Source organism: Mus caroli, unplaced genomic scaffold (genome assembly GCF_978045245.1).
Source record: "Mus caroli unplaced genomic scaffold, Mus_caroli_1 scaffold_3, whole genome shotgun sequence".
Classification (NCBI taxonomy): Eukaryota; Metazoa; Chordata; class Mammalia; order Rodentia; family Muridae; genus Mus; species Mus caroli.
In genome coordinates this window covers 131,413,901-131,441,777 of record NW_028227258.1, presented here as the reverse complement: position 1 = coordinate 131,441,777, position 27,877 = coordinate 131,413,901, and the positions used below count along the sequence as shown (strand labels likewise).

Sequence of the window (27,877 nt, the reverse complement as noted above, 5' to 3'; positions counted from 1 at the left end):
GTTGTTTCCCATCTTTTCAGGGGAACTTCGCGGGACTGAAGTGGGGTGCCCCGGGGCTCGCTGGGGCCGGAAGCGCCACAGGTGACGCTGTGGGCCCCGGTGGTCCCGGCGGCGACGGCGACTCTGAGGGGCGGGGCCCGGGGATCTGTGTTTACACGCCAGCCAGGTGACTCGGGCGTTCAGTCAGGGCTGAGAGGCGACGCGACTTCCCAGCCTCCAGCGCTCTGACTCACTTGGCGCCGGCCTCCGGGACCAGAAGCAGAAGCAGCCTCCGTCGTCCGCCACCGCACGAACGGCGGGAAGACCACGGAGGCCGCCCCCAGCCCAGAGCCCGCGGCGGGTTACATAACGGGCCGCGAGCCGCCGCGCTCTCGCGAGATCTCAGCAGCCCCCCTCCCCGACTCGCTCCACGTCAGAAGGAACCGGGCGGAGCGGCCAACATGGCGGAACGCAGGCGACACAAGAAGCGGATCCAGGTAGCTCGGCGGGGCCGTGGGACCGGGGGCGGGCTCGGGCGCGCTGGGACGAGGAGGGACAGGGGGAGACGTCCCGAGCGGCCGGGCGCCCGGAGGCCGTCTCCGCGGGGTCGCGGCGCCGTGACGGTCTCGAGGCGGGACGGTGTTAGCGGCCGCTCGGCCGAGGGCTCTGTGGTGCGGCCGGGGAAGGAAGGAGGGAGGGGAGGCGCGGCGCTCGAATCCCGCGGCCGGCCCCGCGTTCCTGCGGCGGAGGGCCCCGGCCTGCGCGGGGAGCCGGCCGCCTCCGGAGCGCGGACGCCAGGCGCCGGCCGGCCGGCCGGCCTCCCTCCCTCCTCCGTGTCTCCCTGGCGTCCCGATATTAAGGCCACGGTAGCTGGGGTGGAAGGAGGGCTGACCTGCGGCACCGCCGCCGGTTCTTTGTGCTTGCAGACGGTCGGTCGGTAAGTTGGCCCCGGGCCGCCCGGCCCCAGGGCTCCTTCCAGATGTTAAGCGGCGTGTGCCTTCCATTCCCCTCCCAAGGGCTCTTTTAACCGAATAGCCGGGCTTGAACCTTGCCGGCTTTCTTCCAGGCGACACGATGTAAACAAACCCTGCCCGGTCAGTGCTGCAATGGGCTGGTGGCACCCAGAAACCTTCCACATGCCAGCTTGTCAGCCTCACGCCCTACATACTGTGCCTCCCTCATCCCTTATGAATGTCACCTGAGCATCTCTTCCCCGCAGTTTTCGCCCAGTTGGGTGTCCTTTGTTCGATGCATCTTAAACATGGATGTGAGCGCCTCAAGAGCTCACCCAGAAACCAAAGGCCTAAGTTGATGGCCTCTATCTAGTAAGTTGTTAATATGTTAGTCACAAGTTGTTACACTCATTCTTGTTTTTCTGTTCCCCAAGTAGGATGTCTTTTTCTGTTTTCCTTTTATATCCATTTTTTAAAAGGCTTATCAACTTATTGGCCTACAGGTCTTTTGAACTATGTAAGTTACAGTTGAAAACAGTTTTAAATACTGTGGGAAAGATACCAGTGTTCAGTGAGTGTGGAAGTTGGCAGGCGTGACAAGATAATTTTGAACAGGTTACAGAAGGGAACTAGAGACAGATTCCAAGTTCATATAGGTTTTTTAAACCAGAGTGTCAAGACAATAGAAATTTCAAATTATGCTATTCCCAGGCTTTTGAAATTTAGTATTATGGCTTAATATGGATACTTACTTTATTAGAATTTGTATTGAAGTTGTTAAATTTGTGCTTCCTGTTCTTATGTTTACCCTTGGCAGGACAAATTTGTACTTTTTTGCTCTTTACTACACATTTTACAGTTTTATCTGCTTTTCAATATTGTCATAAAGGTAATGTAATGTGCTTTTTAGATCGCTGCTCATATTTCAGTTATGAGTGTATGGTAGACAGAAAAGCAGGTCAAGATGCTTCATGGTGCTCTTTAGTACCATAGCTACAAGTCAGTTATCTTATGCCTGCTTGTTCTCTAGCTCCACCAGTTAGGTAGCAAGGTTTTTTGCTTGGTTGGTGTTTTGTTTTGTTTTGTTTCTCTCAACTTCTGCATTTGTAAGAAGGATCATTTACCTTTGAAAAAGAAAAGGTTTTAGGGTTGTAGAGTTGGTATAAAAAGTTTAAGTTAATAACTTACTAAAAGTTATTAAAAACGTCCTCCTTCACCAGAATAAAGAAATTAGGTTAGTTATATTGGTTTTTGTTAAGTACTCCCTAATAAGCTTACAAATGACAAGCATCTATCCAGTTAATTAACCATTAGGGTGTAAGTTCTATGAAGTATAGCTATTTACTCTATTTGAGATGTTGGTTATTAAAAGTCAGCTTGGTATTATGAAATTAAAAAAATTTCCCCATCTAAATATGTGTTTATATAGGAGTATAGCATTTTTGTGGAAGATCATACAGGAGTACCTTATATAGACCAACAAATTTTTTAAGTTTTTTGTTTGGTTTTGGTTTTGTGTACATGTGTGGTTATGTTATGTGGTGTGTACATGTGTGCAGATGTTAGTTGAGGCCAGAATGAAATGTCAGCTCTACTGGAGCTGGAGTTACAGGGTGCTAGCATCCAAACTGAGGTCTTCTGGGAAAGCAGGGCATACTCTTAACCACTGAGACATTTCTTCAGCTTCCTCCAACAACAATAGGGAATTCCTCAGTTCTTATATTCCTGTCGAGAATTAAAATCTCTGATATTGGCATCACTTGAGATAAAAAGATCAAATGTAATGACAAAGTTCAGAGTTTGTTTTTAAAAAAAAAAGTCTATTCAAAGACTATCTGGTGAGTGTCCTGTTACTTGATGCTCTGTTTACAGTCAGATTTGGTTGGATTACAGTGACTTGTGGGGACTGGGGGTATGTTTGAGTCAGACAATTAAGTTGAGAGTTCTGCTTTGGTTTTGGAGCCAATTCATTTGATTTTTCCAGGACAGAATAATTTTAGAATCTGGTGTCCTAACAGAGTTGGAAGCAAGGGGATCATTATCACATTTCTTTCTTGGACTCAGATCAGGTCACTGAAACTTTGAAGTGAGCTTACATTTTCGTTGACATTGTGTTGTAAAATTTTAATAACAGATTCTCTAACAAGAATGATTATGGCTGAAACTCGTGAAATCCTTTTTCAAAAATCTTAAGAATAGGAAATATGGTGACTTTGTAGATTAACAAGCCACTAGAAGCATTGATTGAGAATTCTGATACCATGGAGTTTAAATTTTGAAAAACATCTGATAGAACTTATTTGGAATCCTCTGTTGTAAGTTCTGGCTCAGGAAGTGAAATGGATCAGGGGGCAGAGACACTTGCCTGATGGCTTGAGTTTGATCCCACAAGGTGGCAAGAGAAAACTGACCCCTAGAATTGTCCTGACCTTTACACGAACACCTACACACACACACACAGTGTGGTGGGCTTGGAGATTACTGATCTCACCCTCATTTTAATGACAAACTGATGTCTGTTGAGGTTATGTGACTTGAAATAGGATTGCCTATTAGTAAAATTAGATTTAGAGTAGTCATCTGATTCCCAGTGAATACTCTTTCCACCTAACCATTGACGACAAAAAAAAAAAAAAAAAGTTTTGTATTACTTTAATCCCAGATTTTATACACGTGTGTGTGTACACATATACATAATATATTTATTTAGTTTTGTGTTATGTCTGTGTATCTCTGTGTATCTCTGTGTACCTTAGTGCAGGTGTCCACTGAGGACAGGAAAAGGGCATCAGATCTTGTGGAATTGGCAGTGGTAGTTACAGGTATCGGTGGGCTATCCAATGTAGCTGCTGGGAAGAGACTAAGGTCCTCTCCAAGGGCAGTGCATTCTTAACCACTGAGCTATTGCTCTACCTCCCCAAATTCCGAATATAAATTTTATTTAAAAAGATCTAGTTTGGCTTGCTCCTTCTCAAAGAATCATTCCATATAGTGTTCTCTTCAATTTAGAATCTAGTTCAGTTTGGAATCTTCAGATGACTTCTGTATCTTAGAACTTGTATAACCTTCATCAGTTATTTTTGTTGTACCCATCTGTCTCCCTGGAAGTAAAATCCTGACATGTCATGAGCTAATATACCTCATTTCAGGAAAGAGAAGAAAAATATTTGGGACTGTTCAACCAGACTGCAGGTCTGACTTCTCGGGACCTTCTGAAGGAAAGAGAAAGAACCCAGAAATCCAGTCCTCTAAGTTGAAAGTTCATCTTACTACCTCCCACCCCACCCCAGTATACCAGGCTTAATAGAGAATTTTGCAGTTACATAGCAAACAAACCTGTTGCCATAGGAAATGTGATAGAAGCAAATTGGAAATGATACTGCTATTGTAGCTTACAGAGTGACTTTAAGCACATAATTTAAGGTCCCCTCTAGTTTTCACAATATCTTCTATTAACCTACAGTTACATGTCCATAAACAGTTATGCAATTTTTTTTACTTGTACAAAAAGCTAAGACCTGTTTTCTTTTGTTCGCTCCACTATTTATAGATCAATAACTCTATTTCTACTTAGTTTCTATTTATAGATCAATAACTCTATTTCTACTTAGTTTCTATTTATAGATCAATAACTATTTCTACTTAGTTTCTATTTATAGATCAATAACTATTTCTACTTAGTTTCTATTTATAGATCAATAACTCTATTTCTACTTAGTTTCTATTTATAGATCAATAACTATTTCTACTTAGTTTCTATTTATAGATCAATAATTATTTCTACTTAGTTTCTATTTATAGATCAATAACTCTATTTCTACTTAGTTTCTATTTATAGATCAATAACTCTATTTCTACTTAGTTTCTATTTATAGATCAATAACTCTATTTCTACTTAGTTTCTATTTGGAAGTCTGTCAGAATAAAGCAAGCCCATGACTTGCTCTAGATTTTTTTTTTCTTTTTCTCAAGTAGACTACAAATGGCAACTTCTATTTCATTCTGGTATTTGGGTTTTGATATTCTCTAAAGTATATTAAAGTCTTTATCAATATTCTACTAGACTTCCTGCTCAAATAATTTTGGTTGTGATTAACAGTAGATAGTATCTGGATGCAAAGAAAAGGCAATCTATCCCAAACTAGTTGGTTCTTTGTGTCCTCATTCAAAGATAGTTATGAGAGTTCATGTGGTTAAAAATTAATTAATTTGAGTTGATGAGCTCATTTTTGTATGTTTTATAAGCATTTATTAATACCCTCAAAAGGCTTTCATTTCTTGTTAGAAGTCTAGCACAGAAATTAGCAAAGTATTCTGTTCACAGTAAAAGGGAACAAATAGGGGAGGTAGTATACCGTAGTCTATGTTGTAAACAAGGTAAGACTCTTTGATGTCATTTAGGCTGCAGGAGGCAGCAGCCACAGAGGATGTCCTGTGGAACCAACTTCTGCACTGCTGATGCAGACCCTCTCATGGAGTCTCTCTGGTACTGAGGCACCAGCAGATGCTCCCGGTGTGACATTCTCACTGAGAGCTGACTAGTAACTAGTGCCAGTCTCTTTCACCTAAGGAGACTACTAGTAGACAACTGAAGTCTATGTCCACTTGAAAAAATTACTCAGACATCATTTTTGAGTCTTCCTGTCCATTGTAGTTTAGTAGTGTCTTTAACAAGGAAAGTACAGAGTTGGGGGGAAAGTTGACTAATTTATTAAAGTGAAACTTTTTAAATTTTTGCAGATACTTAATGATGTCTGACTTACTATTATATAATCAACTTTTCTGAGTATTTATATCTTGATCAGCATGTAGGAAATCAGCACACTTATCTGTGGTCCATAAATTGTTTAATTGAAGGATTGTGTAAGTATTGACATAAAATGCCTAAAATGATGATTCTTTTCTATATTCCTTCCCCATTGCTTCCTTATACACTTCATGTTACTGAAAAGTATCCTTTTTTAAAACAATATTTTGAACATACTCACCTCAAGCCCTCCAGGATCCATCCCCAACTCTCTACCCACCCAACTTTGTGTTTCCTTTCATTGGCTAACACAGAATCTGGAATCTTGTGTCTACTCACTGCATTCACTCTTTACCATGAATCCTGTGTACTCTACGTTTGAAATGTTTCAAACACGTATATCCCCTTTCTACTCTTAGGTCAATATCATAGCACAGTAATCTATAATAATCTAACTATCTGGCTTTGCATGTTTTTCCCTATTTGTCTTGCCTACAATTATAAAAATTTTTGTTACTTTCCTAATTTCTGTTCTATTAAAAATGTAGTCATTTTTCTGCTTCTTGTGGAATAAAGCTAAAGTGTCTCACTTTGCCTTTAAGGACTCTTTATTCTCTTTCTAATAATTTAACTTCCTAGCACATTATAGCGATCTCTGTTACAGTTGAGCCTCATTCTCAGCTTCATTGTTTATGCTGGTCATTCGGTTTACTCAGAACTTGGCTTTTAAAATCAAGGTTTATGGAAAACATTTTTTCTGTATTCTTGATAATTTTGCTTCTACTTTGTGTACTTCTAAAATATCTAAAATATTTTTATGTATTATTCCTTTTTGGAAAAAAATAACAGTTGGTGTTTTCAGCATTTATGTAACAAAGTAGAGGTATCTTGCCTTACTAATACATATTGCAGCATCCAAGGATTATAGGATAAACACTCAGGAAATATATGTTTGAATGAACAAATGACTTACATTTACTGAGACTCCTCTAATTAATGAGGCTTCCTTCCCTCAATTTCAAATTAAGTTCATCCTGGTAACAAGTTACCAGGATAAACTTGAAAGTTGACAGCAGGTGCATTGAATGAGGAAAAAATATTTAGAATATGTTGTTGTTATTATAAAGGAGAATTGGTTGAACTTTTTATTTTCACAAATAATTATAGCTTGTGGTAGCAGAATTTGTCATAAAAAAATTTGGGGACAGATATAGAGGGAAAGTCACAGAAAACGATGGAGCAATTTTTCCAGAACTGCTCTTTGTTACTGCACTAGCATTAATAAGAATATCCCTTTGTGCATTTCCATATTCGCCACAGTCCTCCTGGGGAAGAGGCCCAGACAGCATGTGTGATCCCAGGGAAGAGAGAAGGGACCTAGTGCCGGTCCTGAGCATCTCAGTTCTTATGCTTACTGCCTTGAGACTGCTACTGTAGGTTAATTTGAGACTTTTTACAAACTGTTATGCATGAATCAGGGCACATGTTGAACTGTAGTTATAACTTGTATTTATGATACCTACTTACTTTAACATTTAGGCAGTAATTGTTGGCAACATCTTTTAAATTATTGCTTTGTGAGTAGTAAAGGATGCCATACAAAACTGAAGAGAAACTATACAAGCACTGGAAAAGCAGCTTAATGTTCTGTCACTGAGGCTGACATGGGGCCTTGAGCCCTGTTGGATTCTATTTAGAAGACAGTACTAAGAGTGTCCGTCCAGTTTTGTCTTTTGTATCCATTATCAGATCTGCTCCCAGGAAGGTCTGAAAGCAAGCCCTATCTAACACTTGAAAAGATTTATAGAACAGATGTGCAAATGACTCTTTAGTAATATAACCACACTAAATTAATATTCCTATGTTGCAGGAAGTTGGTGAACCATCTAAAGAAGAGAAGGCTGTAGCCAAATATCTTCGATTCAACTGTCCAACAAAATCCACCAATATGATGGGTCATCGGGTTGACTATTTTATTGGTAGGATTACATCTGTAGTCTTATTACTGTAAAGATTCTATGGAGTTAGCTAGAGTTAGATACATACAGTGATAAAGAGCTTGCATGTGTGATTCTGAAGCTGGGTCTGTCTTAGTTAGGGTTTTACTGCTGTGAACAGACAATATCAGTAATCATACATGCAAGCGCATGGCAGTTGATTACCCCACTCTTCCTTTTATGATTGAAGAGTCAAACAGTGAAGTGTTTTATAATTGGTTTTGTTGGAAATTTAAAAAAAAAGACTTATTTTCAGTGTTTGTTATACAATACTACCTTTTGCTCAGATAGTGTGATTGCATGGAACTAATTAGGAACATTGTTCATATATTATCTATTCAACCTCATGATTAGCTGATATCATCTATAATGTAGCCCAGTAGCTTATAAATGGTGGTTGTATTTTTGTCTTAACAATTAAACTTGAATTTCTGTCTGTAGAAGAAATTTCTTTTTGTGTTACTAGTAAATTTGATATTCGTTAAAACTTAAGAAAAGTAGACATGCTAATCTCTAAATCTAATGTATTTCTTTGCTAGTATAGCAGTAGGTTGTTCAGAGTGATTCTTTCGTGGTTATAATAACACGAGAATTTTCATTACCGTTGAGGGAAGAAGGAAGTGTTTGGGGTTATTTTTTGTTTGATTATTCAGTGATTGATGGTTAACAAATGTTTATCTTGCTTGAATAATATTATTTACTTGCTATGAAGATGCTTATCAGTATACTCACAGTTGACATAAATCACATAGTCATTAGACTTGATATTCTGTTTTATTTTCTGTTGTCAGACTGTTGACATTTATAGCATGATTTCATAAGACATAAGTTCATGTATACTAAATTTTAAATAACAAATTTCTTCTATAGCTTCAAAAGCAGTGGAGTGCCTCTTGGATTCAAAGTGGGCAAAGGCCAAGAAAGGAGAGGAAGCTTTATTTACAACCAGGGAGTCTGTGGTCGACTACTGCAACAGGTAGCGTTTCTTAAACTTACTATATTTTTAGTTGTGTATGTATACTTTGTAGTTATGTTCTTTTACTTGTGTGAATTTGCCAGAGCTACTGAATGGAAGAATCAAGATTTAAAAAAGGATAAACATGTCTACATTGAACAAATTGAGTGTAGGAAATGGTCAGGGTTTTTTTCCAGATCTTTTATAGGATGACGATTAACTTCATTATCCTTTGGTTTTATCCTGGCTATAAGCCTAACTTTCTTGCTGCTTTCAGTGATTACTAATAAGGTATTCCTTTGAAAATCAAAACAGCTACACTGTCTTCGTAGTCTGAAAGATTTCAAGATAAAGTACATGCACTTTGGTAACATACAGGTTTTTCATTTGGTGCAGGGGTAGGGAGTATGGAAGAGACTGTTACATTTAGAGCTTTAGGTACTTCTTCTTTGTAAAGAAACTTTTGGTCATCAATTTATACCTAAAAAAACCAAACCAAATTACTGTCCTCTTTCTGTTTAATACATAAAGAGCATACTTATTAATCTGTATTAGCTAGATTTTGCTTTGGTGGTACTGAAATTTAAAATGCGAGTAGTTAAGACTTTAAAGTAGATGTTTGTTTGGGACACACATACAGAATTTAATGATAACTCTGCTTAATAGCACCTTAAGTATCTGCCATCTACCAGGTTTAGTGGCACATGTTTATAATACCCCATTGGAAAGATGGAGGCAGGAAGATCAAGAATTCAAGTGTATTCTTGCTACAAGTGAGTAGGAGGCCAACCTGGACTGTTTGAGATACTGTCTTGAAGAAAGAAAACAAGCATTATTCATCTGAGAACCCTCTTTAAAATCTGTTTTTAAAGTTAAGAATTATCGAATACTTAGAAGTCTTGGTTGCTGAGTGACTAGCGATGACTAATAAACACTTCAGAAACAAGTTATATTTTGGGAGTGGGGCTGAACCAACAATGATACAGGTTCTATTTACTGTCTTGGACAGTAATTTGTCTGATGAGAATTTTAAAATGTAAACTTCCCTCTCTGCTTCAAGATACATGTATGCTATAAAAAGTAGAGGGATACTACAGATGCAGGAACTGGGACACGGTAAAATTTAAAACCTTGTCCAAGGTCATACAGCAACCTTTAGTCCAAGGGCTAAAGCTCTAAATGTAACAGTCTCTTCCATACTCTCTACCCCTGCACCAAATTGTCTACTCCAGCAAATTAGTGATGCATTTATTGGAGCAAAAGTTAATCCGTATCGCCTGCCAATATTACTGTTAGGGGTATTTACTCTCTGAGCCTAAATTTTTCAGAAGAGCAACCAGTATCAGTTCACATAGTGTGGTCTTTTAGGAGCCTTAATACCTTATTATATGAAAAGTTTTTAAAGATACTGAGGCTAAAGTGATGGCTTCCCTAAGGGCTTCCCTAAGCTGCTCTTTCGTAAGAACCCAGTTTGTTTCCCAGCAGCCTCCTGACAAATTATAACCCGTTACCCCAATTCCAGAGGATTCGGTGCCTTTTTCTGACCTCCGAGGACACCAGATGCACCCACACAATGCATTTACATGCCTCACTCATCATACACATAAATAAATCTTAAAAAGAAAATAAAGACGTGGAGCTTAGAGGATGTCTTAGACACAAACTCACTTTGAATTTTAAGTTCTTCCTACTCAAGTCGTTTATGTTCTTTCTGCATTAAAATAAAGGACTAGACCTAAGATGGTAATTAGCCACTTCTGATGTAGCCATAAAATCCTCTTTGTGACCAGTTCTCATGGCTTCCTGCTCAACCGTAGAGAAATCCACAATAAGGGCTGGTGAGATGGCTCAGTGGGTAAGAGCACCCGACTGCTCTTCCGAAGGTCCAGAGTTCAAATCCCAGCAACCACATGGTGGCTCACAACCATCCGTAACGAGATCTGGCGCCCTCTTCTGGAGTGTCTGAAGACAGCTACAGTGTACTTACATATAATAAATAAATAAATCTTTAAAAAAAAAAAGAAATCCACAATAAGACTTTGACAAGTTCCATTTTCTAAAGCAGCTAAGTGGACATGGTAGAGCCTGAGGGGAAATGGCCAAAGCAAAAAATGTGTGCTAGTAATTTAGATGTATTTTTTTAAGATTTAGTTATTTTTATGTATTTGCGTGATTGCCTGTGTATGTTTATGGACCGTGTGTGCCCAGTCGCAATGTAGGCTAGAGGTTATCAGATACTCCAGGAACTAGATATACAGATTACAGATAGTTGTAAGCCACTTTGTGGGTGCTGAGAATCAAACTCTAATCTTCTACAAGAGTAGCAGATACTCTTAGCTGCTGTCATCATCTCTCCAGGCCCTCAGGCGTATTTGTTAGTCTATACTTTGTAAGGCCCATTTCATACAGAAGTCTTTAACCTAGTTTCTGTGAGACCTTGTATCACCAAGTCACACTCTAATCAGGTAATACTCTCTTCACTTCCATTTACTAGCCACATTCCTTCTCTAATTGGTCTTTCTGTGTGTGTAACTCCACTTTCTGATTCTCCTTTCCTACCCCACATTAGCCTTTGCATCTGCAGTTAGTATTGTCTACTCCAGCTAGTTTTGACTATTTAAGAATTCTTGCATATTTACTAGTTCTTACAGTCACTTGCAAGCTTAATCAGAAAGCAATAGGACTGTTTGTTTGTTTGTTTTTGTTTTTTTAATTAGGTATTTTCTTATTTTACATTGCAAATGCTATCCCAAAAGTCCCCTATACCCCCCCCCCCACTCCCTACCCACCCATTCCCACTTCTTGACCCTGAAGTTCCCCTGTACTGAAGCATATAAAGTTTGCAAGACCAAGGGGCCTCTTCCCAATGATGGCCACAATAGGACTATTTATACTTAAAAAAAAAAAAATTATTGCCGGTTGTGGTGGCATACGCCTTTAATCCCAGCACTTGGGAAGCAGAGGCAGCCAGATTTCTGATTTCCAGGCCAGCCTGATTTACAAAGTAAGTTCCAGGACAGCCAGGGCTACACAGAGAAACCCTGTCTTGAAAAACCAAAAAGAAAAAAAAATTATTTATTTTATGTATGTAAATACACTGTCACTGTCTTAGGTACACCAGAAGATGGCACTGGATCCCATTACAGATGGTTGTGAGCCACCATGTGGTTGCTGGGAATTGAACTCAGGACCTTTGGAAGAGCAGTCAGTGTTCTTAACCACCAAACCAGACTCTCCAGCTCCAAATATTTATACTTTATCATAACTTTGTAACACTTAGCATGATATTTATACTTTTTAAAACTTGTCGTTGCTACATTTGTGAATGTTCCAAACATGTCTGACATTCAGTAAATACTAAATCTGAAAAAAAAAGACACCAAAAGGAATACACAAATAATTTTTAAAACTTTTTAATACAATGCTAGATGTCATAATAACATTGGTTACTATGACTTGGTCACTGTTTCAGAGTACGAATTCTCATCTGTTAAATATGTGGTATGAGATAAACCACTAAGTACATAGCATGCTAGCATGTTCACAGAACTACTAATATGGCCATATTTTAGTATGTTCTATGCTTCTTCCTAGAAATATATGACCTTTTTTCTCTTGCTTTTTGGGTAGTCAATATTTATGTTTCAAAATTTGATTAAAACATTTCCTCTTTAAAGGAAGGTTTACTGAAGGGTTTCTCTAACTAATATTACTACCTGTGATTTTTTAACAGATGAGAAATATATACGCTGATGAGAATCTGACTGACCAAATCATAGTAACTAACCCATGTTATTATGAGGTCTAGTACTGTAATGGGAGCTTGATCATGCTGATTAGTTTTTTAAAAGTTTTAAAACTTATTTGTGAATTCCTTTTGGTGTCTTATTTTTTTTCAGACTTAATATTTACTCGAGCAATGACAAGTTTTAAAAAGTACAAACATTATGCGAAGTGTTACAATGTACTTAAGTGGTTTATCCCATACCACATATTCAAAGCCAGTAGTAAATCAACATCACTTTGGTAGACATAGAATTAACTGTAGACATTATATAAATTCTCACCAAGTCAGTGATCCTGTTACTATAAGATAGAATGATGTAACGATTTATGAACACAGAACTATTTAAATTGAAGATCTTGTTATAGCAAAAATAGCTAACACTGAATATGTGTATGTCAAGCACTAACAATTTATATGCTTCTCATTAATTCTAAAAATTGTATATGATAGGCGCTTCATTTAGAGATAAAAAATAATCAACTTACCCCAATATCACCTACCTAGATAAGTGGCAAAAGCAATATTTGAGTGCTTACCTAAAGTTAAGTTGTTTAAAACATTAATTTGATTGGACATTAACTACATACTTTTTTCTCATATATTCTGATTACAGTTTTTCCTCTCCTACTCCTTCCAGTTCTTCCCTACTTTCCCTCTCATCCAGATCCACCCCCTTCTGTCCCTTACTAGAAAACAGGCATTTAAGGAGTAATAATAAAATGAAATGAATAAAAAAGAAACAAATTGGAGTAGGAGAAAACAAACGAACATGAGCAAGCCGGAGAGAAAGCACGAGAAGCACACTCCCAGCTGCCACCCCATCATTTCCTAACTGTCTGTTTCCCTTTCCTGACAAGATTTATCTGTTCCCACAAGCCCTGTACTCCTCTTCAAACCTCTGCGGTTCTCAGACTGTAGTTTGGTCATCATTGACTTCATGGCTAATATCCACTCACATAGCATATTTGTCTTTCTGGATCTGATACCTCACTCAGGATGATTTTTTTTTTCTTGTTCTTTCCATTTTCTTGTGATTTTCATGATTTCATTCTTTCAACAGCTGAGTAATATTCCATTGTGTAAACATTGTTCATTTTTTACCCATTCATTTGTTAGTAGATATCTAGGTTGTTTAAATTTTCTGGCTGTTATAAGTGGAGCAGCAGTGCACATGGTTGAGCAAATGTCTCTGTGGTAGGATGAAGCATCCTTTAGGTATATGCCTAAGACTAGTATAGCTGGATCTTGAGGTAGCTCAATTGCCATCTTCTTGAAGGACTGCCACACTGATTTCCATAGTGGCTGAACAAGTTTGCACTCCCACCAGTAATGGAGGAGTGCTCCCCTTATCTCACATCCTTACCAGCATGAGTCATTTTTTTGTTTTATTGATGTTGGCCATTATGTTTAGTGTGAGATGAAATCTCAAAGTAGTTTTGATTTGCATTTCCCTGATGACTAAGGATGTTGAACCAAATGCTTTGTTTCTCAGCCATTTGGGTTTCTTGTTTTGAGAATTCTGTTTAGATCTGTACCCCCTTTTAAATTTTGTTGTTTTCTTGATGTCTAGTTTTTTAGGTTCTTTATATATTAGATGTAGAGTTAATAAAAATGTTTTCCCATTCTGTAGACTGCCACGTAGTCCAGTTGATGGTTTTTTTTTTTTTGCCTTATGAACTGAAAAACTTTTCAGTTTGATGAGTTCCTTTTTTTATTATTATTATAATTTTATATCCATTAGTGTTTTCTTTTTCTTCTTGTTTGTCTGTGTGAGGGTGTCAGATATTAGAGTTACAGACAGTTGTGAGCTGATACTGTGTGGGTGCTGGGAATTGAACCCAGGTCCTCAAGAAAACCAATCTGCTGTCAACCACTGAGTCATCTCTTTAGCCCTGAGGTCTCATTTATGAATTGTTTTTGGTGCCTGTGCTAATGGTCTTCTGTTCAGAAAATCTTCTTGCCAGTGAGTTGAAGGCTATTCGTCACTTGCTCTTCTATCAGATTTAGTGTATATGGCCTTATGTTGAAGTCTGTGATCCATTTGGAGTTGAGTTTTATGCAGGGTGATAAGTATGGATTGATTTGAGTTTGTGTACTTTCAGTCATCCAATTTGACCAGAACCATTTGTTGAAGATGCTATCTTTGGGGTGTGGGGGGGTTACATTTCTGGGTCTTTATCAAAAATCAGTTGTCCATAGGTATGTGGATTTGTCTGGGTCTTCTGTTTGGTTCAGTTGATTTATGTGTCTATTTTTATGCCAGTATCATACTGTTTTCATTATTATAGTTCAGTAGTACAATTTGAGGTTGGCGATGGTGATACTACCAGTAATAATTCTTTTATTATTCAGTATTGTTTTTACCTGGGTGTGGGTGTGTGTGTGTGGAGTGTGTGTGTGTGTGATATGTGTATGCGTGTGGTAGTATGGTGTGTGGTGTGTGTATGGTGTGAGAATGTGTGTGTGTGTGTGTGTGTGTGTGTGTGTGTATCTTCATTTGTGTTTTTCCACATGAAGCTGAAAATTGACTTTTCAAGATATCTGAAGAATTGTGTTGGAACTTTTATAGGAATTAAATTGAATTTGTAGATTGCTTTTGGTAGAATGGCCACCTTTATTATATTAATTCTTTATTGTGATCCATGAGCACAGGAGATCTTTCCATCTTCTGATATTGTCTCAATTTCATCAATGTCTTAAAGTTTTTATCATGCAAATCTTTCATTTGCTTGTTTAGAGTTACCCCCAACATATTTTATATTATTTGAGGCTATTGTAAAAGGTGTTACTCTGATTTCTTTCTCAATCTGTTTGTATATAGGAAGGCTACTAATTTTGTGAGTTAATTTTGTATCCATATACTTTGTTTATCAGCTAAAGGAGTTGCCTGGTGGAATTTTTAGGGTCACTTACATATTACTGTTATATCCTCTGCAAATAAGGATACTTTGACTTTATCCCTTGATCTCCTTCAGTTGTCTTACTGCTCTAGCTAGGACTTCAAGTACTGTATTGAATTGGTGTGAAGAGGATGGACAGCCTTGTCTCTTCTTCGTTGTAGTGGGACTGCTTTTCCTTCCTTCTTTTCCGTTACGTTGCTGTTGGCCTTGGGCTTGCTGCAAAGGGCCTTCATTATGTTGCACTTACAGATTTGCTTTGTTGACTGGGCAGCCATGCAGGAGGAACAGCAGAAGCAGCAGTCCTCCTAGGTCTGTGCCACTCTGTTGCTTCTTATTGAGGAAATATTTTGTCTTAAATATTTATTTCTTAAATTATTGAGAGCCGGGCAGTGGTGGTGCACGTCTTTAATCCCAGCACTTGGGAGGCAGAGGCAGGTGGATTTCTGAGTTTGAGGCCAGCCTGGTCTACAGAGTGAGTTCCAGGACAGCTAGGGCTATACAGAGAAATCCTGTCTCGAACAAACAAACAAACAAACAAAAACAAAAAAACAAAAAGAAGAAAAAGAGAGAGAGAAGAGAGAAAAGAAAAATAATAGGTCAAACCAGGACATGTTGACATTACTTGTATGGGATGCCCATTAGCTGGGTTTAATTAGCATCACAGAGAAGCACAGTCAAGCAAGAAACAATATAGGTGTCCCAGAAGTCACGACTTAATGACCAGAATGAACTAGTCATCTGTACAGAAAAGGAAAAGCCTAGTAAGCAAATGATGGTGAGCATGCTGGTTGGGCACCAGGAAGATATAAGAAGAAGGATGACTAGTCGCCATTAGGGACAGAAATGTTAGTGACATATATGTTCTAGATTGTGCCATAGCAGATGTGTAATACATCACCAAGGTAAGAAAGAATAATATCAGGAATTCTGAAACTAGATCATGAGATTTGAAAATATAGCTTATAAATAACAATGGTAAGAACCAAATAGTCTCTTGGATAGGATTATAAGGTTAAACAACAAACAAACAACCCAGGAGATTGGCTTAATAAGGGATCAGCTAAGCTTCTGAGCTCATTAGATGATTGAATGGGATCTATCTGTTAGTGGTCTAAGCCTAGGAAAGGATCAAACATATAATACATAATGTCGTAAGTACATAGGTAGGATCAAACATACAATACATAATGTCGTAAGTGCATAGGTAGTGCTCTTGACAAGATAGCAGAAAGTGAAAGGGGATGACATGGGTGTGTGTATTTTAAGCAGGTTAGGTTGTAATTCAGAGTAAACTTGAGGGAAGGCAGAGTGAAATGAAAACTCATGTCTTTGTAGAAAGACTTCCACGTGATGGTGATAGCCTTTACTCTAGTTAGGGAGAAACTGCTGACATGGGAGTGAGTACTGCATCATGCCTGCTCTAGTGCACTTTTTTTTTTTAATTTTTCTTGTTGGAATCCGTACTAATGTACAGAAATGTCATGTTAGTATATGTAATTATTCGTCACTCACTTGATACTCAGCAGTCACAGTAGTAGATTGAATGTAGAGGGATAACCTTCACAACACAGCTGAGGGGACATGAGTAGGACAAACAGGCGCAAACACAGTTTTCTCTGTTGACATTCCGTAGATAAACTATTTTCCTCTTTATTATTTTTACTCTTGAAATAGAGGCCTAACATTAAATGAAGATGAGTATTAATTATGACCAGTGTATCTAGAGAGGAATTATGTGAATAAGTCTCAAACCAGTAATGTCTTTTAGTTAAAAGTTAAAACAAGTTTTGGCAACTTTTTTATAATCTAGCTATTGACCTTTTCTTTGTGAAATTCCTTGTTTGGTATGTTTATTATACTTCAGTGTGTTTTTTCATAGACTTACAGATTATAATTTCTTCTATAAGTTGACAGTTCACGTCTTCCTTTGCTCACTTTATTCGGGTTTTGATATTTTTGCTTTTTAAAGAAGTCTGTGTCTTTGTAATTGAGAACTGTCACTTTTCTCCAAGGCTTTTAAAGAAACAGTTTTTTCATCGGGCCCTAAAAGTAATGAAAATGAAATATGATAAAGACATAAAAAAAGAAAAAGATAAAGGGAAATCTGAAAGTGGGAAAGAAGATGATAAAAAGAGCAAGAAAGAAAGTGTTAAAGAAGAAAAAACAAAAAAGGAAAAAGAAAAAAAGAAAGATGGTGAAAAGGAAGATTCCAAAAAGGTAAGTTTTCCTAAAGTTAAATTAAAATTGAAAGCCATTATAGGCACTGGAGAGATGGCACAGAGGCTGTTGTACCAGAGACCCACATTCAGTTTCTTCACCCATGTGGAAACTCATAACCTGTTAACTCTAGCTCCCAGGATGTCTTCCAGCCTTCTTAAAACACTGCATATACATGATGCAGATGTAAATGCAGGCAAAACATCCATACACATAAATGAAAAAAATAAAATCATTGTGTACATGTGCTCTTTATTGTCCTGTAATCATAAGGTTTAACAGCCATGTGAGATACCTGTCATGATTATTTGTAAACACCAATCTTACGGGCTTTGTTAGTGTTGGAAATGGTGAGACTTCTCGTGAATATCGCAGCTTTTGCTGTCTTGAGTGTTGGATTCTTTTCACCTGTCTGTTTACAGGAGGAAACTCCAGGAACTCCAAAAAAGAAGGAAACTAAGAAAAAATTCAAACTTGAGCCACATGATGATCAAGTTTTTCTGGATGGAAATGAGGTGAGATTAGAGAATAATAAATTTGAATATAATTGAACTCCAGTTTTTCATAGAAAAATCTTAGAAATATATTTGATGCATCACTACAAAAAATAATTTAGAAAAATCTAATCATACATTTAAGCATATAAAAATAACTTTCAAAAAAAGTTTCTAATCTAGTTAGAATCAGATTTGACTTCATTTGAATTATTAAAAACCATGAAATTATAGTAGCTTAGTACAACACAGGTTTCCTTTTTCTTTCTCAGTAGTGTGCTCTAGGAATGAACAGCACAGGCATGAATTGTCATGGCAGGCCCATGCTCCTCCTTCCTTTTTTTCTGTGTTAGTGTCTTCTTGCCAAGGTGCCTCGTGGTCCATGATGACCTTAACTATATCCACAAGAGATAAGAGGCAAGTGCCTTCTGTCTTAGCAAACCATGCTAAGGACTCTTGGGTTCACTAATTATGTTCATAATCTTGAAGATGCAGTCTTTATAGTCAAGATTTAATTTGCCCATTTAAAATACAGAATTTCTATTATCAAGAGAAAAAAGAGCAGAATGGGGCTCACCTACTGATCTCTGGCACTTCTACAGTGTATTACCAGACACATCTCTTGAGGGGCCTGAAATTTTCAACATTTCAATGCTTTACACAAGGAGATAGCTTTATTCTATCTTTTCTAATGAGATTTATGTGGTAATGGCTTTGCATGAAGACTGTTAAAATAGTCACTTTACTACAAAAATAGTAGTCCTTGCTGCTAAACTGTTGGAATTCCAAGACACGCTTATACCAACTGTGGTATCTATAAGAAGCAGTGTCTCCTAGGGCTGGGTGTTTGAGATTCTGCAATAGGAAGCACTCAGATATTGTAAGTGTTAATTAAGTATATCACTGAGTACTAGAAACTTCACAGGTGCTATAGGAAAATACAGTGCAATTCTCTGCAAGGAAGCTTTTTATAAAAAAGATTTATTATATGTAAGTACCCTATAGTCTGGAGACCATGGGCATTTGACTTGAGCCTTCAGAACTGACTGGCAGATTGCCCATTGTACCAGGAAAGAGAGATAGATCTATTAGGGAAGAAAGCAAGCTGAACAAGCTTGCCATCTTGAAAAGGCCAGGCTGTGCATGTGCACGTGCACACAAACACACACACACACACACACACACAAGAAACACCGTATCTCCAGACTTAAAATTGGAAATTTTCCCTTTTATTAAACATAGGTTTTTTAAGCTGAATATGGTGGTGTACACCTTTAATCCTAGCACTTGAGAGAGAGATCTCTGTGAGTTTGAGGCCAGCCCCTGGTCTGTATAGTCAGTCAGTTCAAGGCTAGCCAGGGCTGTTATACAAAGAAACTCCATCTAAAAGGGGGGGGGGGGGTGTTAGAGGGTTGGGTTTTTTGTTTTGCTTTTGTTGTTGTTGTTTTTAAAGTGGTTACTAGCAAAACTAATGTTTGAAAATCTGATTCCCAAGAAAAATATAAACAGTAAAACAGGTTCATTCAGAACCCAAGTGTTAGAAAAATACAAATTAATCAGAAAAAAATTAAAGGAACTTGTTCAAAATATACTCAGAAATGGGTAAATACTGTAATTTAGAGAAGCTAGAGCTAGAAATACCAGTCCTTTAATGATTGAGTGTAGTCTTGATTGGAAAGGGAGAGTTTAGTGTGTTCAGAGATGGAGACTGAGGAACTGCAGGAGAGAAGTAAACTTATTACTAATGTGACCTTAGAACCTTTAAGCATTGAGGTTTCTTGATTCTTCTAGGTTTTTGTGTGGATCTATGACCCAGTTCACATTAAAACATTTGTCATGGGATTAATTCTTGGTAAGTAGGAGAATATAAGTAGCTTTTTAGTATACTCTAAACTTCAGAGGACAAATGCAGGGCCTCAAAATATACTTTTAAATTTAAAACAAAGAACTCTTTAAGCGAATGTTTTAAATAAAGTTAGAAAATAAGTAATAAATTATTTGCAACAGCTAAATCATTTTTAAGGTATTAACATGGTAGAAGATAAATGTAGCTCACAGGAAAAACACACTGACCATTCATTCTGGTTAAGGCTGAATCAGATACAGAGTGAAGTAACAAAGATTAAGATTTCAGAAATTGACAGTGAAATCCTGGGGTGGAGGGAACACTCCAACAATCGATGATGGTGCCTTCCTTTTTCTTTCTTTCATAGCAGGTAGTTTGGCAATACCTTTCACATTGTAGGTGCTAGTACATCGTTCCTGTAAAGCTTGTAGGATTTACCTTATGTTCCTTTTCATGTACACAGTTAAGCAAAGTAATATTCAAAATTTAAATGCTTGTATCTTTTGGCCTACCAATTCCATTGAAAGGAATTCATTGTTATGGCTTTTTGAGTGTCATTAGTTTTTGTTTATTGTTAGTGTCTGGGATCAAACCCAGGGTCTTACACGTGCTAGGCAAGCCCTTCACCACTGAGCTCCATCCCCAGCCTAGAAGTCAGTCTGTTACATAATCCCAGTCATATGATGTCCGTGTGCAAGAAGACTTGCAGGAGGATTGTCTCTTATCATGTAAAACTGAAAGTTGTCCCCACTCCTCAGGAGGAGAGGAAACAATGGCAGTGTAAGAGAACAGCATGCACTTTTAAGATAGGAAAAGAAAGCTGCCAGAGCGGGACTTGCATACTTTCCTTTAGTTAGAAAAGGGTATTTGTCACTAATCTGTATTGTAAGTGAGCAGTCTCTGGGAATAGGATAAGCTTTATAGTGCTTACCGCTGAACAGTGGGACAAAAACTTGATGATTCCATCTTCACCTTAGCCTTTGACTCGTTGTTTATATTGTGATCAAACTTGTGTATATATATATTTTTAATCTGGGGGACAAAAATGAGTGGGAAAGAATAATTGAACAAATAGCAAAAACATACTATCTAAAATATGATTGGTTAATAAGATATTTTAGGATCCCATTTAGAGAAACTTATAGTTAGAGTTAAAACTTAGTTAAACTCAAAAGGCTCATGCTGTGGATTGCTTCCAGTGTGGCAGTCACTTTGTCATAAAATCCTTCTGATGTCTCATTGCAGCAAGAACAGGCATTTATCAATATAAGGTAAATTAACTTTGGAAGGGTTTCTTAGCTTACGTATGGTAGAGCAAGAGTCCTGTTCTTAATGATAAAGACTTAAAAGACTTAATAACCAGTCTTCTCATTTAACAGTTCTCCAAGAGGCCCTACCATCAGTGCAAAAAACAAACAAAAATCCCAGAGATGCTTATATAATTTCCCCAACTACTCTGACCTTTTTTTTTTAAAAAAAAGCTTTGTGAATCTGATTCTCCTAGAGTGGGAGGTGGGGTGTTCTTTGGTTTGGTTTTGATTTAGGTTTCCCTACTCCTAATATTAAAAAAAATATTAGCTTCAAAATGATAGTAGTTGGTTATTTAAGGAATAGTTTTAATTTCTAGATAGTATTTTTTATAATTAAATGTAATTTAGGTTTAAAAAATGCTAACCTAGTTTAAGAACAGTATAAAATGTTATGTTAAATCACATGAAATTGCTGATAATTCATTATTCTTATACAGATGTTACTTTTTTGTCTCCATTTTCAAGAATATGTTCACTGTTGATTGTAATGAAGCCATTAAAAAATTTATTCTAAAAGTTACTGTGTAACTCTGTCATTTCTCCAGTGATTGCAGTCATAGCAGCCACCCTCTTCCCTCTCTGGCCAGCAGAAATGAGAGTAGGTGTTTATTACCTCAGTGTGGGCGCAGGCTGCTTTGTAGCCAGCATTCTTCTCCTTGCTATTGGTAAGTCTTAGTAGTAATACCATAGATCGTGGTATAAGGTAGGCATTTGCATGTAGACTTTTCCTGGAGCCCCAGTGTAGCTACAGCAGAATTAATACATGTAAGTCAAGAAGTGTGTCATCCTCCTCAGACAAATCCCAAGAGTTCACACATGATGACATTGGCTCTGATCTGGAATTTGCTCTATCTTTTCAAACTTTCTTGTTTTAGTAATACTATATTTGATTAATAAACATAATTCAGCACATTATAAAGTATGATTTATTATATATATTTGTATTGTAGAATGATTAAATCAAGTTAAAATATTTATTGCCTTGTTTAGCTATCTTTTTTTTACAGTGAACCTTTTGAAATTTACTCTGTTATTTTGATATATATAATAAACTACTATATTTTAATCTTCATGTAAATGTGTTTTAAAATTAGCTATAATGGCCATTTATTTTTGCAGTAGTGAATCATTACTAGATATTTGAAATAAAATAAATGTAACTTGTATTAAATATATAAGTTCTATTCATGTAGTTAGTTAAGTGGTTCTAAACAATTTGTTTACCATTTTAGGGACAAATACAACTATTCTTTTGGGTACCAAAATGAATTCTAGATGAATGAAGGAGTTAAATAACTAAAAACCAAGTAGGAAAACAAAGTGAATGTTCTTAACATTCAGAAGTACTGAGACATTTCATACCTTCCTTCAAGACAGGGTCGTCTTACCACATGGCCCTAGCTGGCCTAGTATTCAAACTTAGAGATCCACCTACCTTTCCCTTTCCGAGTGTTATAATTAAAATCATGTGCTATCGCTCCCAACTAAGATCAGTACTGCTTTATAGAAAACATTAAATCGCCCACAGTATTGATCTATGTTCTGTTGTTAGAACACTTGGGAGGCAGAGGCAGGCGGATTTCTGAGTTCGAGGCCAGCCTGGTCTACAGAGTGAGTTCCAGGACAGCCAGGGCTATACAGAGAAACCCTGTCAACGAAAAACCAAAAAAAAAAAAAAAAAAAAAAAAGATAGAACTTGGCCAACATTAAGTAAACTGGGTTCATATTATTTTCTTATGGGTAATTAATTTTTAGTTGTATCAAAGTAATATTTATTTTATTTGTATAGCCCTAAACAGTTTCTTTATTCTCACCTTCCCCTTGATCACCAAAGTATCCTGAGTTGGTACCACCACTCACATGAATCCAAGAGTTTATCCACAGTTTTTTAGTCTACCATGGTAACAGGCCTCCCATTTCAAATGAGCCCCTTCTAACTTTGAATTTGTTTTCCTTCCTGTAGCTTAGTCACCTTGAAAAAAATGTTTTGCTGCTTCTGCAGACAGCACAGCACAATTGTAGGCCGAGAAATAATAGCTAATCCTATTATACAGGTAACTAGTGCTGGTGTGATGCCTGCATCAAGGAGAGAAGCCATAAATTTTGAACTTACAGTAGATGCCACCTGGCTGTCAAACTAGTGAAAGTTACACAAGTTCCTTAAAGTTTTTCAGCAAAGTATTAGCTCTACTGAACAGAATTATTCTAGTTGCTATATCTTTAATTAAACCAGTAGCACCATGATTTATGTTCGATTGTTTGGACCTTTAAAATATTGTTTCTCCAGTTTTGAAAATAATTTTCCAGGTTTCAATGCATATAAATATTATGGATTAGATAATGTTGCAAATTAAAGAAACAAACACAACATGTAACTACACACACACACAATATTTTAAGACAAGGTCTCTGTAACTCAGTTATAATCAGTATTGCAATATAACAAAGGATGACCTTGAATTGATGACCCCCTGTTTCTGTGTCCCAAGTGCTAGCATTACAGGCATGCGTCTCTGTGCCTGGTTCTCTGTAGTGGTGGGAGTGAGACCCAGGCCGCCTCCTGCTCGCTAGCAAAACCCTCCACCAACTGAGCAGCTGCCTTCTATCCTTCAAATTCTTCTTTCAGATAATTTCTGTCTGTAGCCCACTTACACGTCCTGTGGTATAGAATTGTACAAAAATCGTTATAGTGTTTTTCAATAAGCATGGTTCCTATCACCACTAAGATGTGGCATTTTGTGAAATGTGGAGCTTTTACTCTAAGGATGATAGGGATGGTACATGTGGGTTCTGAGGTTCGTCCTTTATCTAGTGCCATGTAGAGAAAACCTGTTGCAAGTTCAAATCCTGTTAGACCCACTTTACATGTGGTAAGATACTCAGTTTACTTACCATCTTTCTAAAATGCTTTTTTTTTCTTGGATCTGATAAAACATTTCACCTCTCTTACAACTTTGTGAATAAACTATAACATCATAATTGTATTTGGAGGAAAAAAATTGATGCTTTATCAGTGGAATTTACTTGTAAATTATTGCTTCAAACATATTTATCTTTTTTGTAGCACAAATGATTCTTATCTGTTGTATGGTATATTTTTATTTCTCATGAAAATGAAAATACTACTTTATAAGTAAGGTTACTTAAAATACTGCTTTATAAATCAAAGCTAGTATCCTCTGATTTATCCAAAGCACAATAATGAGAAATCCATGGACCTGCTATTTTGTAAGCTTTCTTTGAAAGAGTAATATATAATTTTAAAGAAAACAGAACAAAACAAAACCAGTTACCCTAGAATACTTGTATAGTCATTGTGACCTTTAAATAAATAAATAAATCCAGGTGTCAGGGCACATGCCTTTAGTCTCATCATTCAAGAGAGGGAGGCAGGCAGATCTGAGTTTGAGGCCATTTTGGTTTACAGAGCAAGTTACAAGATAGCCAGGACTACACAAAGAAACCCTGTCTCAGGAAGGAAGGAAGGCAAGGCAAGGAAAGCAAGGGAAGGAGGGAAGGGAAGGCAAGGAAGGAAGGCAGGCAGGCTCACTAATACGTACTTAATTGGTAAATTCATGGAAAACCATTTGAAATATTAAGGTTTGTAATAATGTAGTAAGAGTAATCTCAGCCAAGCGTGATTACAAGCATTTATGATCCCAGCTATTTAGAAAACTGAGACAGGAGAAGGGAGAGTTTAAGGCCAGCTTGAACTACACAGCAAGTCACAGGCTTTTCTGGACAGCTTACCCTATCTCAAAGTTTAAAAGGTTGAGGATCTAGTTTTATGTTGCCTCGCTGACAGGGCACCCCAGATTCCAGCCCAAGCACCAACAAAAGCACAAGTTACTTCATAAATCATCTGTTTGAGCAGTCTTGGCTGTGTTAGCATTACGTGGTTTCTTGGGGTTTCTTTGTTTTTTTTTTTTTTTTAATGTTTTGAGATAGAGTCTTGGCAGGTAGCTCAGACCTTGCCCCCAGGTGCCAGGATTGCAGCACCATTGTAATTTACCACTGTACGTAGCTGATATTTAAGGTACATAAAATTTTTCTTAACGTTGGAGCAGTTGTTACTTAAATAAGCATAGTTTACCTAATTATTAAGACAAGAATGTGATGATAGAGGTTTTTAGTGCCTGGATTCTTCATTCACAGCTGAGCTATCTTTTAAACAAGTTAGCACATGCTTCATATCCAGAATACAATGAAGGGCCCACTGAGCTTTTTGTATTTATTTTAAAATCAGGAATAATAATAATATATGTTTCAGTATATACTTGTTCAGCATTACATTGCATTATACTATATTGTGTGTTGAATGTAGTGGTTTTTAAAATCAGGACAAGACATAAGGACTGGGAAGTAAGGCTGCATGGCATTCTGCTCTTCCGCCGGCTGCTTTCTTCCAGTATCATTCATAGTCCTTATTCACATTTTCTTATGGTGTGATGTCATGGATGCTTCCACTTCCACCTGACTACTGTCCTTACTGAAGCACAACTTCACAAAATGCACAAGTCCTCAGTGTACGTCCATGACTTTAAAAAAGTAATTTTTTTGAGAATGGCATCATAACATTTGTGTTTCTAAGTTTCAAGCAGCTCCTAAAATATTGTCAGGTGCTAAGCTGATCTAATCTTAAGTATTTGTCTTTATGGTGCATAAAATATGCAAATAAAGCTAAATATTGTCTAGGTTCTTAGAAACAAATATTACCTGTAGTTGCTTCAAGGCTTAATTTCATTTATTCAAGAGAAACTTTGCTCCCCACAGCTCGCTGCATCCTGTTTCTCATCATCTGGCTGATAACTGGAGGAAGGCACCACTTTTGGTTCCTGCCAAACCTGACTGCTGACGTGGGCTTCATTGACTCCTTCAGGCCCCTGTACACACATGAGTACAAAGGACCAAAAGCAGACTTAAAGAAGGATGAGAAATCTGAAACCAAAAAGCAGCAGAAGTCCGACAGTGAGGAAAAGTCAGACAGTGAGAAAAAGGAGGATGAGGAAGGGAAAGGAGCTCCGGCAGACCATGGACCAGAAGGCTCGGGCGGAGAGCGGCACTCAGACACAGACAGTGACAGGCGGGAAGACGACCGCTCCCAACACAGTAGTGGGAACGGGAATGATTTTGAAATGATCACGAAAGAGGAACTGGAACAGCAGACAGATGGGGATTGTGATGAGGAAGATGACGACAAAGATGGAGAGATGCCTAAATCTGCACATGAAAAATCATAATCTGACTAGTTTGGGGACTAAAGTACAACAGGTTGGGTTTCCTGTGTTGGCCGATCATCATGATGTACAGATGGCATTTGTAGCATTCTTTAAATCCATTTTCTGAAATGTATTTGACATTCAGTTACAGTCAGCCTTTTGTTTTGTAGAACATTGGTACTGTTATTGGTACAGTCTAAAGCCATTAATAAGTTTTATCCATCTGATAATTTTACAGTAAGTAGGCCTCATTTTGATAGTCATCAGAGGTACATTGTCCACAATGACACTTAGATTAAGGGCATTTTTGATAGATGTATGGCTTTTTACTGTTAGACTAATGGAAATTGCTAAAGAAACTGCAGCATTTCAGATTATGCATAAGGATATAGCCACTTCGCAGTTTCTTTGGGATGAAATGCTTAAACTCAATGTTCTTGCTCGTTATGCTCATTTTGGGGTTTTAGGTTTGTTTGGTTTTTTGGTTTTGGTTTTTTTTTTTTCCATAAACTTATACCAGAAAATTCCTTTTTTAAGGTTTTTGAGTTAGCAGGGATCAAGAGCATTTTGTGGAAACAAGCCAGCTAGTAACAGTGCAGCAACCCTTTTTAATTCAGCTACAGATTCTCCTTTTCCAGCTTAGGAAATCCCAACTGACTTGTACGTTCAATCCAGAGAGAGGCGCTCATCTCCAGCAGAAGTGAGGAGCGCTGGCTGGACGGACGCCGAGGCTCTTCCTTCCTCCCCATCTCCTTGTCATAACATAAAATGTATTCTGTACATAATTTACAAATAAAACATTTTATTTTAATTGTTACTTATTATTTAGACATTTCTCAACACTGAAATTTGTAAAACAAAAACCATGTAAGGTATGTTTTTAGAGAATTTCAGTAACCCACAGAACATCTGATCTTTCTACAGCAGCTTCAGTTGTGTGCCAACATTCCATGTATTTTAATATGAGTAAAAGTTATCCTTATTAAGTAAGAACAGACTTAAAGTAGTAGCTGTTTGTACGCCTTAATGTTCATTGATTTATTTTAAATCTTTACATTTAGAAATGGGGGCTATGTCATCAGACGAGGAGGCACTGCTGTGAAAGACAATTTGCTGTTCTAAAATACCAATTAAAAATAAAGGATATAAAAGAAAATACAGCAAGCCATTGGACTCTAATTGCTTCAAACTAGTTTGGCCATTTATTTTTTACACACCTTTACTACAAACCTTCTTTCTGCATATACACAAGCAGTCCTTGGAGCCACGTTTTACACCATAGTGGGCAGTAAGTGATCTTCCTTCAGTCACACAGTGGTTTTGCTTTGTAGTTAGTAGGTGATGGATATATAGGTCTTCATCCTCCTTTAGGCTGTTTCTCGTGTTTGACTAAAGATGACCTTTAATTATGAGAAAATCCATTGTCTGCATATTGACAGCTTATGAAATACAGCTTGACTTGTTTCTTTAGTC

The 27,877-nt window shown here is 37.5% G+C and overlaps 1 protein-coding gene across 2 annotated transcripts; it reads left to right on the top strand.

Moving 5' to 3' along the window:
• The first annotated feature begins 160 nt into the window (after nucleotides 1-160).
• Sec62 (SEC62 preprotein translocation factor) lies at nucleotides 161-27,568 on the top strand. 2 transcript variants are annotated; one of them, XM_029475199.2, is made up of 9 exons: nucleotides 161-476; nucleotides 7,550-7,658; nucleotides 8,547-8,652; nucleotides 17,331-17,535; nucleotides 17,958-18,050; nucleotides 19,821-19,881; nucleotides 21,731-21,850; nucleotides 25,959-26,407; nucleotides 27,043-27,568. In XM_029475199.2, exons 1-9 carry the CDS (start codon nucleotides 441-443, stop codon nucleotides 27,106-27,108), a joined length of 1,245 nt encoding a protein of 414 aa, XP_029331059.1. In that variant the 5' UTR covers nucleotides 161-440; the 3' UTR covers nucleotides 27,109-27,568. The 2 variants fall into 2 exon arrangements, with proteins under 2 accessions (XP_029331059.1, XP_029331058.1); XM_029475198.2 differs by having other exon boundaries at nucleotides 172-476; nucleotides 25,959-27,568.
• Nucleotides 27,569-27,877: the final 309 nt, after the last annotated feature.

Excerpts from the sequence above, each read along its gene's own strand:
- Sec62 (XM_029475199.2), top strand. The coding sequence starts at position 441 with ATGGCGGAACGCAGGCGACACAAGAAGCGGATCCAG. Across the intron at positions 17,536-17,957 it reads AAAAGGAAGATTCCAAAAAG|GAGGAAACTCCAGGAACTCC; the intron begins GTAAGTTTTCCT and ends GTCTGTTTACAG. Across the intron at positions 21,851-25,958 it reads CATTCTTCTCCTTGCTATTG|CTCGCTGCATCCTGTTTCTC; the intron begins GTAAGTCTTAGT and ends TGCTCCCCACAG.